This window comes from Larus michahellis, chromosome 2 (genome assembly GCF_964199755.1).
Source record: "Larus michahellis chromosome 2, bLarMic1.1, whole genome shotgun sequence".
Classification (NCBI taxonomy): domain Eukaryota; kingdom Metazoa; phylum Chordata; class Aves; order Charadriiformes; family Laridae; genus Larus; species Larus michahellis.
The window spans coordinates 163413943-163429860 of record NC_133897.1 but is presented as its reverse complement, the minus strand read 5'-3'; the positions used below and the strand labels follow the sequence as shown (position 1 = coordinate 163429860).

Genomic DNA, 15918 nt, shown 5'->3' with positions numbered 1-15918 from the left:
ACATCTTTAGTGCCAGAGATTGGTCTCAAAGCAAGTTTAGTTTATTATTTTTGCATGTGGTCTTTAGTAAAACACATGACATTAATTAGTATGTCAGTGAGAACTTATCATGGTGCTAGGAGTTAACTCTAAATACCCAGGTGGTGCTGCAGGCAATAATGAGCAGTTAGCTGGTTGTGACTCCTGTCTGAGTCATGTTTTAGCAACAATGAGTTGCTTATCTTTGAGGAAAAAATAACTGGCCTACAGGTAAGAGCAAATGATTGACAGCAACAACTCTGTTCTGAAGTTGAAGTTGATATTTGTGTCTGAACACGGTATTCTTCCATGCTGGCACGAGGACAGACCAATTGAATGGCAAAGCTCCTGTTTGAGTTTTGCTTCGTAATGTATGAAGTTTGTTTCTTCCAGTTAACTGCCACGTGGTGGTTACCTGTCTTCTGCCAATGATAATCTGAAATATTGCCGTTGTGCTGTCCTATAGGATCTGTGCAGAGTTGCTTTCAGCTGGCCATCTACGAAAAGCTTGTTGCCTTCCTCTTTATTCCTTAGGATAAACAGACAAATTCATCGAAGTGTCAACACAAATAAACACACTTTGATGTTTTCCTCGTTTTTTGAGGAAGATGCTTACATAGGAAAGCTCATCAGAAGTAATAATTGTTGTATTTATTGTAGCCAAACCCAGAGCCATGTGCCAGTTTAACGTCACATTCCCTGATGAAAACCAGGTGGCATTTTACATGGCCCAAAAGACAGAAACAGGCAGTCATTCTAGTTCTGTCAACAGGCAGAAGCTGAACTGATGTATCTTAGCTCTTCCGGATGCATATGTATGTGAGATATCGCAGTGCTCTGAGGACTGCTATAAGTGAGATTGAGGACCTGCCATGTGTCCTTCTCGGACTCATTCCTTCCTATACTGCCCAACCAAATTTTTGATTATTGCTTCCCGCATCTGGGTTTTGAAACCCTTGGTGGACCTCTTTTCCTGACCAGGAAGCTAGCTGAGGTATGTAGTGACCCCTGGGAGGAGAGCAATGAGTCGTGTTAGCTAACAGAAGCCTGTGGCAGGAACAGCTGGAACAATTTCAAGAAAAGACAGAGGTTTTGCAGTAAGGCAGTGTACAAGTTGTAGGTATCTAACTAAGAAAGAAATCAGCTGATGGGAGACTTCCTAGGAGCGGGGGGAACCCCCTCATCAGGCAGTACTATGTCCTCTCCTTTTAAGCACGTTGCCTCTGTCTTCTGCCTACACATCCAGCTTTGCTGCTGGGCTTGCAGGAGTGATGGAGAAACAGCACGGTAACTATGCAAACATTCAATTTCTCTTGTACTTTGCTGATAGGATCCAAAGTCATGGACAGATTTCTACAGAAATTCGTAATTCGGAGTACTTCACCAGCATGCCCCCGCTTCCGGCAGAATGCCTTGACATAGACGGGGACTGGAACACACTCCCAGTTATCTTTGAAGATAGGTACATGGATATGCCTTGCAAAGGTGAGTGAAACACCAGAAGGTACAGCTTCATGAGACAGCTTGAGCTGAGGGAGGTTCACTTCCCCAGCCCAGGGTAAGCGATTTCACAGCCCTTGGGCTGACTCTGGCTTGGATCAGAGTGTGATCCACTATGTAACGAGTTGAATGATTCTGTTTTCCCTAGTGACAAACTAGAGTATTTCCTGTAGCTTCACATTTTTCATCTTCAAAGTAAGCTGTTTAGTTACAAGACCTGTAGGCAAAATCTAGAAAGAAAACAAAATCTTTTGGATTTTTGTTACAGTACAGATTTAAAGGAAAAACAGCACTGTGAATCTCATCCCTAGTGTGACATCTAGTGGCAAGAAAACTCAGAATGAACCCCCACAATTTCAGCATAAAGTCCAACACTGTCCCTGAAAGGCAGCATTGCTTTCAAAAAAAAACCAATAAAAAATTTCCCCTTGAGTAATCAAATCAAACTTTTAATCAAGAAGTTATTTAGCTCTGTAGATTTTTACTAAAACCTCATAGCCCTTGGCTCACTTTTCTTTTTACTCAACTATTAAGAAGCAAGGAAGCAATGTGTATTAATATTATAGGTGCTAATAGTCTAGTGAATACGACCTGTGGTCCAAAATTTACTCTCTTCCAGAGTTATCCAACTGCATAGATTTTGAAAATGCTCATTACAGGTATTTAAACTATTAAACTAAGTATTAAACTGACGCACAAGCAAGAGATGTACTATGAACAATGTCGTATGGCAGCAGGAATACAAAGAAGTGTGAGCTCTGTTTCACTTACCCATGCTGTAGAAACTAGCAGTTTAGATACAACGATACTGAGGAAAGTGTATTTTATTCATATTGTCTTCTTTGGCTGAACAATACCTGTTCATTGAGTATAATTCTAGTTAAATGCACTCTGGCACTTATATAATATGCCTCTAATGTATGTATTATTTCTATAATATAATATAAATATTTTCTTAGGCCTTGCAATCACTTTTCAAAGTTCTACATCACCTTTGCACCTTTGGGTATTCTGTTGTGGTCTTGCAGGTATCAATTCTTTTTTTTTTTTTTTTTTTTTTCTCTCTTTCAGACCAGAATTTGGAAGTTTTCCCAGATTTTGAGGTTCCTGCAAATACCCAAATGGACATAATAGGTGACAATGAAGATTTTACATCAAATGATGCCACTGCAGTAATAAAAGGAGACTTTGGGAAACGTACTCTGATAATACACACAGACAGGATAAATGGGAATCCCTCCTGCATATACAGTGGTACTGAAGGTGCTGCTTATACATCTAAGGGTTTAAACCAGCACTCCACATCTCAGGTATGTACAGTGAACAAAGAAGGCCAAAGGAAAACTGAAAGTATTTTTGTTTCAAGTAAGGAAACTACTTCTGACTCAGAGCCAGGCAATACAGAATGCACATCAGAAGACTTTAAAACATCCCAGGAAGTTTTATTAAAAGACAATAGACTTGTGGCAGATGTAATCTGCAAAGATACGAAACCTAGCAATAAGGATTCCCACAGAAGTGAGCCTATGTTAATTGTCAGTGCTCAGTATGAGTGTGGAGCATGTGGAACTGAGGGCTTGGAAGACAGGACCGAAATACGTAAAACAGATGAATCCAGTCATCCTGAGAATAATCTCACTTCATCTGAGCTTGCGTTGAATGAATTAACCAGTCTTGAAAAAACAGAAGATCCAGACACCAAGGCTCTGCTCCCTGTTTTGAAAACTTTGCCCACACACAGCGTTGGAGTGAAATTGTTCGCAAAGGAGCAACGAGGCGAGGAGTGTGAAGAATTTACCCTGATGTCAGGGGTTATAAAGAGATCCTCCTCTATAATATCTGATTCAGGCATTGAAAGTGAACCAAGTTCGGTGGCGTGGTCTGATGCTCGTAGCCGGGCACTGGAGCTGCCCAGCGATCGAGAAATTCTGCATCACTTGGTACGAAGGCACGCCATCCACCGAAATTCCCTGGAGGGTGGCCACACAGAAAGCAATACGAGCTTGCCCAGTGGGATCCAAGCGTCGCTCACATCCATAAGCTCTTTGCCCTTTGAGGAAGATGAGAGGGAAGTGGAGCTTACCAAGCTGACCAAATCTGTCTCCGCTCCTCAGATCAGTAGCCCAGAAGAGCCTGCAGAGGAGGTGGATATATCCAAACACAGGGAAGCATCCTCAGGAGATTCAGGAGAAAACTTAAAAAGTTGCATGGAAAGAGAGGGTGAGGATGGGCAATTAGTTGTGGACTCTCTTGGGTGTCAAATCACCACTGAAAGTGAGCAATTAGAACGAGGAGGACATCCTAAACCCTATGTCAAACACAGTAGCAGTAACATTGAGTTACAGGGGGAGGAGGAGAAGGAAGATTTTCCAGAGACTTACTGTAGTTTGGAAAGTGCAAGACCACCCGTTTGTCCAAAGCAGCTCAGAGATAATGTCTCTGAATGCCAGTCACTGGAGAGCAATGGTGAGTGCAGCTTAAAAACACCAAGGGCTTGTAATTACTTGGACAAAAATATAGATAAATTTGATACATGTATTGAGGATCCAAAGGATAAACTTAAGCCGGACAATTTAAAAACCCAACAAGGCTTTTATTCCGATAGCAGAATTTCAGGCGAGGAGAGTTTCTCACAAAGCATAAAGCTGGTACCAGATTTTTGCTATCCTGTTCCAGCTCCTTCAGAGACCTCAACCGAATTTGGCTCAATGCAAGGAGAATGTGGTAGCTCTCTTGCTGATGAGAGCCCGGCAGTGTATGCAGAAATGCAGGGCTTACAAGAAATCGAGCTCAATGACTCACCTGCCTCAGCAGACCCTGCTGCAGGATCCTACCAGCCTGAAGATCCTCAAGAACCCAACGGTCAAGAGCATAAACTTGTAGCCAATGGCACCGTGTTTCATTCGGCGACGGCGGAGGGAGTAGCCCTGGAAAGCAGAAAGGCTGTTGATGTGGTTAACCTGTCTGTCTCTTGCACAGCCACATGTCTTCCCTTTTCTTCTGTGCTCAAAGAGACCCCTGCTATGGTCGGCTTCTCTGCAAAGCAGGCTGCATTCCCCATCACACGCCAGCCTCTGGGCTCTTTTGGAGTTGTCTCTTCTAATTCGAATGAGGTGGATGAAGAGACCAATGAAAGGATGCTGAAGTAAGAATGTCTAATTGCTTTCTTCATTATCGTTACTGTAGTGCCAAGAGACCCTGTCAAAGTTCAGGGCATTAACAGAGTAAGCATAGGGCAAGCTTGCATTCAGAGTCATCTAAAATAAATAATCCAAACAGACAGATAGTTTATATAGAATAAATAATCTAAATAGACACGAAGGATGAAAATGCAGAGAGACTGAGGTCATCAACGACATTAGGTCCTTAATCCTCATGAAAATCAGTAAGATTTAGATGCCTAAATAATCTTTAAGATCTGTCCCTCCTTCATGAAGTCAAGGTTACCCAAACTTGGGTATTGATCCCCAACATTCAGTTCACTACTGCAGTGCCATAGCTTGTTTTTCTCTTCTGCTTCAATAATTGCACTCATTAGCTAAATTAGGAAACAGGAGTACAGATTAGAATCATAGAATCATAGAATGTGTTGGGTTGGAAGGGACGTTTAAAGGCCATCCAGTCCAACCCTACTGCAGTCAGCAGGGACATCTTCAACTAGATCAGGTTGCTCAGAGCCTCATCAAGCCTGGCCTTGAATGTCTCCAGGGATGGGGCCTCCACCACCTCTCTGGGCAACCTGGGCCAGTGTCTCACCACCCTCATCGTAAAGAACTTCTTCCTAATGTCTAATCTAAACGTACCCTGCTCTTTTTAAAATTTAAAAAGATTGGCTGGTAGGGTATCAGCTTCAGTTTCTCAAACTGGATAACGGGAGAACTGGCATCCTGGGTAGCTGGAGAGGCTTTTATTTCTTTTCTTGTTTCACTGTCAATGGCAAAAGTGCCACATCATGGCCTTGATGTCACAGTGGCCCATTTCAGAGATTGACACACTAGCAGATGTATACTTCTATTATACTTTGATGTCTCTGCTGTGCTGAGGGAAAACAGTAGTGTGGGAATTTCTCAACCCATTCAGCTGTCCAAAATGTTGGATTTCTGCGTGTGCATTCATTTGTGACCCAAGGCTTTACTTTTATTTCCTAAAAGCATCTTGAAGTTTCTTTTATAGACCCTGATGAAAGTGCTGCTTAATCTAAGCACAAAATTTGTTCCTTCTTTGTGAAGCAAAATATTTAAGCATGCATTCATGCACATGAATCCAGGGCCCCCAGGTCCATGGACCAAATACTGAATTTTTTGTTCTTGTGTCCATTTAAAGTCAGTAGGGCTGATGGAAGTAGTTGCTTACCATTATATTGTGGCTTTAAGCTATCCCCAAGCTTTAAAGGTTTATATCTCCTAACGTGGTCCATCCCAGTTTTCTACCTAATTCTACACTTCTATTGTGATTATTCATTCCTAAAAGACACTGAAGAGTTTGGCGTGTTCAGCCAGCAGAATGCTTCAGGGTGAGTTTGCGTGTGTCAAATTTTAGGCCCTGGTTATTTCTTTCAGCACTGAGCTACTCTTCCTCTTAGCTACTTAATGTTTTCAAAAGAACCCGAAACCAAACAAAACCAAAAGTATCTACCATATGAGATGCATCCTTTAACTCCACAGTCTGAGGAATGGGGGTAACACCTTCTACATGCCTATAAATGCATCTGACACTAGCAAAATTATACATTTTGCATTTCAGTGTCTTTAAGGCTGATGACACTGTTAAGATGCAAAATTGCTAATTCTGTATCTTAGTCTTGCTGTTATGATTTTTTTGGAAATTCTTTTATTAAAGATTATTTTTTGTAAATGCTTCATTCCTTTGGCAGCTGTGAGGTGCTAATAGGTTTTAGCTATTACCTGTATATAGCCAAATCACTCAGAAACAGGTTTTCTTCCCTGCATCCTGATTTGTCTCAATCAGAATAGATAAGGAATAGCATCCAGGTCTCTGTTTGCAAGTTGCACACGTAACTTCCTGCAAAGACCAACGTCCTCATTTCTAGTTTTAAGGTTTGTTGTTGAACACCCAGTTCTATTGTGATTAATGAATGTATTCTCCAGTTTTTATCAGGCCAAAGAAAAATTTAAAAAAGAAATGAAGATTGAAGGATTTCTGTACAGTGACTTATCTGTACTAGCTTCTGATATCCCATATTTTCCACCAGAGGAAGAGGAAGAAAATTTGGAAGATGGAATTCACCTGGTTGTCTGTGTCCATGGATTGGATGGTAAGGCCAGGAGGGATTGTTTACACCGCGTCATTTTGATGTAAAGAAAAAAAAGGGCAGATATTCAGCAAGTACGAAAGAATGGAGAGTCTGACGACAGTATTTATCTTAGCTAAATATTTAGGCCTTAGTATGTTATTCAGTCCATTGTAATAAAGGATCTAGGAAAACATGAAATATTTGCTCTAATGGGTGCTGCAAGTTTTTTTTGTTGTTGTTTAAACAGAATTCTATACCAAGGCACATCAGTCCTTCTCTGTATAGGAGTGTATTACAGTAGCTCTTCTTGTCTTTCCGCTGTTACTTGGGTGTTTTGCAGTATGTCATCAGGATGAAAACATTATTTCAACCAACTCCCTCCCTCCTTTCCCCCCACTCCACCCCACTCACCCCCCCGTTATAAGGTAGATAGTGGCTGGCTTTAGAAAGTGAGAGAATAAAAATAATTATTCACTGTAGAGTGAACTCCAGCATAGCTTGGAATTTTTTACATTGTGCTTTCTAAGCAGAAAACAGCTATGTTAAACTTGAAACTTCTCTTGACAAATTATTGTTATCAATGGGGAAGGTGTAGATGCTAACCTTGAAACTACAGAGAAGGAGGGGCGGAGACTTTGAAATCTCAGGCACTCTCAGAAAGGTGGAAAACAAACACTTGCTGGCTTGAGCAAGGACCATTTGCCATTCAATATTTTAGTGGCAGTAATGTCCTTCTCACGAGGTGGAGGTACCTCCTTTTCATAGAATAATAGAATGGTTCGGGTTGGAAGGGACCTTAAAGATCATCCAAGCCCCCTGACCTGTGCAGGGACACCTCCCACTAGACCAGGTTGCTCAAAGCCCCATCCAGCCTGGCCTTGAACACTTCCAGGGATGGGGCAGCCACAACTTCCCTCGGCAACCTATTCCAGTGTCTCACCACCCTCACAGTAAAGAATTTCTTCCTAATATCCAATCTAAATCTCCCCTCTTTCAGTTTAAAGCCATTACCCCTCATCCTATCACTACACTCCCTGATCAAGGGTCCCTGCCCATCTTTCCTGTCGACCCCCTTTAGGTACTGGAAGGCTGCTATGAGGTGTCCCCAGAGTCTTCTCTTTTCCTGGCTGAGCAACCCCAACTCTCTCAGCCAAATGTTTTTCAAGATAAAGTTGCAGAAGACTCTGGAATTTTCTAGTATGGAATGGGGCAGCTTCCAAAATATTAGGAGCCTGGCAGTATTTCAGCACCATCTCTAATTGTGAATGTGCAAAGGCAGGCTGCTCTACACCTGAAGGTGCAGTCCTATACCCCAGCACATGTGCCGAGGTCCCTGGCAGGGCTGCAGTGTCCCCTGGGAGCCTCACCAGCTGTGAAGGCGTAAGGACAGACCTCAGCTTTTTGTCTTTTTGTCTTACCTCTGCTGTCTGGCAAATAGGAGACAGAGTTATTCTGGGCCTGATCTTTGCCCTTTCTTCCCCACCATTTATGCAGTGCCCAGCAGCAGGGGATCCAGCCCCACATGGTGCAGGCTGTGGTTATTCTTGCTCTCCTGCTGTTTCAGTGCATGACCCCTTGGTGTGGTGAGCTGTCTTAGCAGCACTTAGCAAGAGCTCCCTGGTGTCAAGGTTTATAGGAAGATGAATGTATTAAATTGACTCTATATTAGTTATTTTTCTGTTGAATTACATCTTATAAAGTACCGTTTATTTCTAGGTAACAGTGCAGATCTGCGGCTGGTAAAGACTTTTATAGAACTGGGACTCCCTGGTGGAAAACTGGACTTCCTAATGTCTGAAAGAAATCAGGTAGTACAGAGCTAATTTCTGTCTTCCTTTAGATCTGCTACAAGCTGTTGACATTGCTGAAACAGGGCCTTCAGGAAAGCCACTTCACCAACTGAATGCAGCAAAAGTACCAGGGTATTCAGGGAATTTTATGTAGAATGTAGTGCAAAGGCCTGCTCCTGGCTAATTTGATAGGGTGGTCAATCCCACCACAAAATATTCCTAGTATTAATGTCAAAGGCAATGGCATTGACACTTATAGGACTAGACCTTAGAAGAAGAAAGTTGATTTTTCCTGTCAGCTTGCAAACTTAACGGCCTGGTGCCTCTGCCTGTCAGATGCCAGGCGACACAGCACTGATAGAAAGCAGAAGGTTTAGTGATGCTAAATTGTCTGGAGAATGTGGACTATCCAGCGGGTGTTGTCAGCTTCCTTTGCTGCATCAGCCATTGTTTCTCCCGGTGCAATGTTTGCGAGATTTATTTCCTTGAACGATAAAGAAACGTCTTCCAGAAAAATTCATTGCTAGGCTAGGCAGAGAAACATAAATGAATTCTGCGCTTTGCTCTGCACTGAACCCATATTTATGAGACAGAGGCCTAACTTTATGCACAAGGTAAGGATTTCCAGTGCCCAGTCAGAAACATTGTTCTGATTTACGAGCAGCTGAGAAACTTGAGTCAAAACTTTTCAACCTTCGTTGTTCAACACCTTTTACATGTTGAAGTGGCCAGTTGGTGTTAGTCTGTGAACTTGCCACCTTCCAGTGCACATCTGTCAGCAGGAGACATGCCTGGTGAACGTGAGTAAGATGAAAATAATGAGACCACTTCGGACTTGCTTCAAAGCCTCTTGTCATGTTTTTAGAGGATGAAACATCTTACAACATCTCTATTTAACATTATCCAGACTCCATAATAGGAACGTTTAGTGCTCTTATAGTTTGGGAAGGCGAAGAAGTTCCCATGGCACTGGAAATAGGACCCATGTGGTTTGATGACTATTTGGATGCTGTAGAGCATCCTGTCACTCTTTTTCCGTGCTCTGAGAACCACACTGAAAATGACGCAAGAAATCAGTCATTTACCTGGAGTTTGCCTTATAGAGGAAAATGCAAATCACTTTTTCTAGGCATTCATTTGTGATACATTTGGCAAACTCAGTCAGGCTGAGATGATACTAAAGGATGGAGATATAACCAGGTGAAATACGATGCTTGATGTGTATTGTTTATGATTAATGTTCAGGCTGGTATTCTCCCACTTTAAAACAACCTGAAAGATTTGGGATAATGAGCCTAGGAGGAAATCATTAATTATCAACAAAGGCAAAACAAACAGGCAGGAGGTTAGTGGACTGTTTGTAGTTTATGAGAACATTTATTTGAAGGCCGTATTGGAAAGTGAATATACTCATGTTTTCCTTTGCAAGAGCTGCAATTAGCAAGATGAATTGTGTCACAAAAGCATTAATTACTGATATGTTTGCTCTGAATAGCTGTTCCAACATTTGATGATTGTTTTTGTGGCATCTCATTAGTTATGAATTTGATTTAGAGTCCTGTTGGATTGCCAAACGACACAGTTCTGAATAAGATCTGCCTACAATCGTGTAGACTGGACAATATATTATTTGTTTCATTGTATCACAACTGGCAGTACTCTTGTGAGCAACAAATTGTTTGTCTTTCTCTAACACTCATTCTCTTACTGATAACTGTTGAATAACAAACACACAGCATTTCATTAAGATAGCCAAATAATTTTGTGATTACTTCTATAGCATCAGCATAAGCCACGTGTCAGTGTATAATGCTGTAAACTATTCTATTGTAGTAATCTTTTAAATACTAAATGCCAAAAGCTTTTTTTTTTCCCATGTGCAGGGTATGGTGTCTGGAGTGGATGAGCGTTACCAGTTCTCACAAGTGTCAAGTCAGGCTGCTTTAACGTTGTACTTACGACTCTGGAATCACTCAGCCTAATATTGTTAATCTTACTATTAAAAAACTGTAGGTCTGGGTTTATCCTATCATGACACGTGCTGAAGTTAGAGGCACAGTTGGTAGAGAAAGAGGAGTAACCACAGGCAGTAACTTAATCCCCTTAAAATAAGAATTGCCTTCTAGCGGGCCCTCTTCCCATGCCCTACAAAGTGTAGGTTTACGGTAGTCCTAATTTGAATTCTCAGGTTGTGTTCTTGAAGCTAAAAGGCACAATATAGCATCAAAGAATTTTGCCTTACTTTACCTAGTAGCTCACTGAAGAGAGTGAATTTCCACATGGGCTGTAATGAGAGCTGTGGGACCCATACTGACCTGTGGTATGTTGTTACTGTTGATGCTATGTGAGAAAGAAAATACTTGTCTTGAGTAAGTTTTCAATATGAGTTGGAAGCTATTTGTTAATAAACTGAAAATGAAACTTCATGACTCTCTTTTCAAAGGAGAACTTCAATTTTTAGAGGACCTGGAGACTGAGAAAAATCGCTCCCCCCCCGGCCTCTTCCTGCTTAAGCACGTATAAAGAAAATTTGGACTGGTTATTAACGTTTCTGCTTGCATTTTACTTAGATAATAACATCAGTCTGCAGTAAGTGCAATATATTTTAATTCACTGATTCATTCCATTTTTCACCAGACTGATACTTTTGCTGATTTTGATACAATGACAGACCGATTATTGGATGAAATTATTCAGCATATCCAATTGTACAACCTCTCCATATCCCGAATAAGGTAAGCGTTCTGGTAGTTAATAGTCTGTAACTGTTTGAGTTACGTGAGCAACATTTAGTGAAATTAGCTTTTCCAAAAGTGCCCTGTGTCAAAAGCCATTGAATCAGTGAGATGAATTTTTACATGGTTATCGATAGAAGAGTATCTACTAGGCTGAAAAAAATGTGAAATGGTAACTAGAGCCTGATAGAATCCCTTCAAGACCAATTTATGCCACTCTTATGTTTAATTTAAATAAAATACAGATTTTTTGGGGGTTAATGTAATTCTTTCTTTCCCAACAGTTTTATTGGACATTCCCTTGGTAACGTCATTATTCGATCTGTACTAACTCGCCCCAGGTTTCGCTATTACCTCAACAAGTTACACACCTTCCTATCCCTATCTGGGCCTCACCTGGGAACCCTTTACAACAACAGTACTTTGGTTAGTACAGGTAAGAGTTAATGGGAAAGCTATAAGTAGCTGCAGTCCGTGGCAGAGTGCATGAGACAGCAACACGTGGAGGTAGCAGTAAATCGTAACAACGTGACTTGTACACTCAAGTTGTGTGAAATATTTGCTGAACACTGGAAACCCACAAAGAAAAAAATTGCAATGAGAGGGGCTTTCAGTGTCGACTACAAGGTCGAGCACAGTGCTATGTGGAAAACCCAAGGGTGTGCAGCAGTGAGAGGGGACCTTGCTTCCACTGTATAATGCCAATAAAGAGAGGCACCTGCAAGGCTGAAGAAGACACTTATAGTGCTATAAGAATGGAATGTCTCATAGTTCAGCCTTCTTGAGTGTTTATGCTACCATGACATGGATAATCAAGTGAGACCCTTAGAATTTTCTCCCTGTTGATTAACAATACAAGAGGAATCAAAGACTTGTATTGAGTTACAGCACTACCCTTACTGTAGGCACATGTCTTTAATCCCCTCGGTTGATAATTAGCAAACAGGATAAAAATATGCATCAATTCTCATTCCAGGTCTATGGCTCATGCAGAAGTTGAAAAAGTCAGGGTCACTTTTGCAACTGACCTTCAGGGACAACGCAGACCTGCGCAAGTGTTTCCTCTATCAGCTCAGCCAAAAAACGGGTGAGTAGGGCTTGATGTGGCTGTGTAAATATCAAGGGCTGTTCCAAAGGATTGTGATGGATTGCCATGTCGTCCAGGGAGCAAAGGAAACCTGCATTTTTTTAATGATCTTTCTTTAAATGTTCTTGCTTTCGAGAGGGGCTGTTCTGTCTAAAATCCAATATCTATTTTATCTGTGCATTTTTTCCACGCCAGTTGTCAGTGAATATATTTGCTAAACTGTTAGCACCAAATACAACCTCCATGCTGTAGTAAACATGCACCTAAGTTTATATTCTGCAAGCAAGAAATATCATTCTTGTCAGGCCACTATTGCTTAATTTATGCTACTAGATGAAAACCATTTTTCCTTTTTTATTATTTTTTTTCAAGTTTAACATCTCTTGTCTCTAGGAAATATGACTCTGTGAGATGAAGAACAAATTTTATTCATGTCTATTTTGACAACTTTGTACTACAAAGAGAGATGTATGGCCTCACACTGGAAAAATGATATCTAAATTGAGATCTTTTTATCCTTCTTGGTCTGTCATGGATAAATGAAATGTCAGGATTTTCTTGAGAAAAGAAAGCAAGCATGATCCTTCGGTTCAAGCAAATGTTTTCTTTTATGAGTTATTTTTAATATTGTGTGTGAGCAAACTGGTGCTAAGTGTGTAGTCACTAGGTCACTGCTTGACATTTAATTCTTGTTTTGTACTTTGGTACATTGCTAATAGGAAACAGAGACTTTAACATAGTTAACATCTTAACATGATAAATATAACTTCTAAATTCTTAGTGTGACAGACATAGAGCTGTTTCATAATTTTATGCACACGCTACATGACATAATCAATGACAAGAAGCTGCTGTATCAGGACATTTAATGAATTTCTGTATTATTTCCCTGTCTCTCATTTCTACGGAGTGCAGTTGATGTCTGCTTTCCATCTGTCATGTTCAAAAAAAAAATTGGGTCTACACAGGAAGCTCACATCATAACTTCCCAAACAGAGAATTCCTAAGCATGTGGTGTGAGTCAAAGCGAATCATTGTTTGTTAGCTTGGTAGGCTGGAGATCTGAGGAGCTATAAATGAAGGTGTTGTCCTTGCAAAAGTAGAAAGCAGAAACTTAAATGTGAAGAGGGTTGTCTGTAAAGTCAGAATCTGTAGTAGGTAGGTCCTACCTACTTCACGTGAACATATGAGCTGGGGATACTGAGTCAAAATAGAGGTGCCCCTACTCTAGCATCCTGCTCCCAAAGTCATTGAGAGAACCTACAGGGAGAAATATCAGCAGCAGTGTCGTGTCTGCTTTCCCAGATAACTCTTTAAGCCTCCAGCGATTTCTGACTTTATTCTTAAAGCAGAAGTCCCTGATACTTTTCAATCTCTTTAAATGTCTCTGGTGTTTGTCTTTAAAGAAAAAATAAACATGATTCCCTATTGAAACTCTTCATATGAGATTTTAGATATGGTAACACTCACTGCTGCTTCTCCTACCGTTTACCTCAGGCTGAAGTCACAAATTCAGTTGGTTTGATTGCACAAGAAGAAAATGATAGACAGCTTCAGACAGGCTTAGTAAAGGCAGCCAGCAGGACTTTTTGTGGTGGTGATGGTCAACTTTTCTATGAAAATCTGGAAATCAAAGGACTTGGTTCTGGGCCCCTTTCCTATAAGGGGCAGAGAAAGATGAAGGTCAAACCAACAGCTCTTCTGTGTTCAGGATACCCTCTGGACTAGTAGACTAAATAATCTGTGCCCATTTTCCTACTTTTCTGCTGAATGTGGGTGGTGGAGGGCTCAAGAGACCACAGACAGGGCAAACAGCAGGAGCATGTTTCTACAGTCCATCAGTGGCCCTATTGTCTCCAGGGAAGAGGGAGGATTCCTGGTTTCCAGTCCATGTACCAGCAGTGTGCATTTATCAAGGAAATGCTGAATGCAGGGACTGGATCCCAAGGCTCCCTCAACACTGATGTATATAGTATGACATCATAGCAGTGAAGTTGGTTCCTCTTCTCCTCCCTCTCTATTTTGTTTGAAAATTGTAGTAATTTGTTGTGTTATTTTTGAATATGTGAACACAGTGAATCATTGTGAAATATGTGAAACACAGTTCATTCCTGTGAACACTCATTTATCCAAAACCATGCATTGACCATAGCGGGGCTGTACATGTGTTTCCAATGTTAAAAGGTACAAATACCTGCAAGACTAAGGTTTTAATCACACATTTTTTTTTGAATACTGCAAGTTCTTACATTTTTGGTTGACATACATTTAACCTGTGTGAGTGTTGATAAGTAACAAATAGTCCTCAGAAGCAGCAGAAATGGGCTTAAGCTATTATGAATCTTTCCAAGCTTGTGTTGCATGTTTTTATTCTTATCATCTATTTTGCAATGTAGATTTTCAAATGTGTTTGAACAGGAAGTAGTCATGCTGACACTGTATGTATTTTCTTTGCTGTGCATCATTGTGATAAATGTATTTAATGCATTTGCCACAGGTCTTCAGTACTTTAAAAATGTTGTGTTAGTGGCCTCACCCCAAGACAGATACGTACCCTTTCATTCAGCAAGAATAGAAATGTGCAAAAATGCACTTAAGGACAGACACACAGGTATGTTTAAGATCCTTTCTATATTTACAAAGTTGTTGAGGAACTGCGTTTTTGTGTAACTGAGATCATTTCACTACAAGGGTTTTTCATCAGCATGATGAAAACTCAAATGTTTATTTGATAAGGAAGAAAGTGTTCTCTTCCCACAGGAAATGACTGAAATCGGTAAAAGAAGCTTTTTAAGAAGCTCTTTGTCTGATGAAAACAGTTTTCAGTCAGGTCATAATCAAAGATTTCTTATTGCGTCTTCCCCTTACCTCTAGTTTCTTTTTTTAAAAGTGATGATAATAGAACTAGCTCTTGACAATGTTTTTCTGTAGTCTACTGATTTACTAGGATTGTCTCACCTTTGTTTTCACATAATGAAATCTCTCTCTGCACATCCAAAGTCGGGGGGTTTTGATTTGTTTTCAATAGCACTTGGATGATTGCCAGGTAATTTCAGGGACAGATCTAAAATCATATTGGTTTGTAATAAAATCTGTAAAGCACACCATGGCATCGGAGGCCCAGCCCTCCTGTGAGCTCAGGCTGTGCATTGTCCCAAGTATGGCCTTTGTTATTAGCGGTCTCCCTCCTTTATGAAATGTTCCATGGCCTCAGTTTGATACCGCTTCCAGAAATAATGTTCAGTGTAATTTCATACCTGTTTCGCACATGTGCTTACCTAGAAATGGAGGTACTCTTTTGAAATAGAAAAAGACACCCAGGTCCAATAATCAACATGGTTACCTTCACACATCTTACTTAAGTTGCAGCTCTTTCTACCCTACCTCAGATATGAATTAAAAGGTAATTTTCTAACCCTTTCTCCCAGTGGTTTTTCCTCAGGGAGATGTTTGACCTAGCAGGAGATGGATCTACATTCACTGTAGATCATTTATGAGTACAAGTTTCCTGAGCCATTGGTTTTGCTCTATCAA

At 40.7% G+C, this 15918-nt stretch overlaps 1 protein-coding gene across 2 annotated transcripts in view; it reads left to right on the top strand.

Annotated features, from left to right (window-relative positions):
* Positions 1-15918, top strand: part of FAM135B (family with sequence similarity 135 member B) — a 222141-nt gene that overhangs the window by 194867 nt on the left and 11356 nt on the right. For both annotated transcript variants that reach the window (XR_012585806.1, XM_074577897.1), the window contains exons 12-19: positions 1349-1503; positions 2590-4663; positions 6627-6793; positions 8489-8580; positions 11200-11297; positions 11582-11733; positions 12274-12384; positions 14882-14995. Coding sequence is in view for 1 of the 2 variants with exons in the window: in XM_074577897.1 (XP_074433998.1) it covers positions 1349-1503; positions 2590-4663; positions 6627-6793; positions 8489-8580; positions 11200-11297; positions 11582-11733; positions 12274-12384; positions 14882-14995 (2963 nt within the window). In the remaining variant the exon portion in view is untranslated. The remainder of the gene's footprint in view (positions 1-1348; positions 1504-2589; positions 4664-6626; positions 6794-8488; positions 8581-11199; positions 11298-11581; positions 11734-12273; positions 12385-14881; positions 14996-15918) is intronic.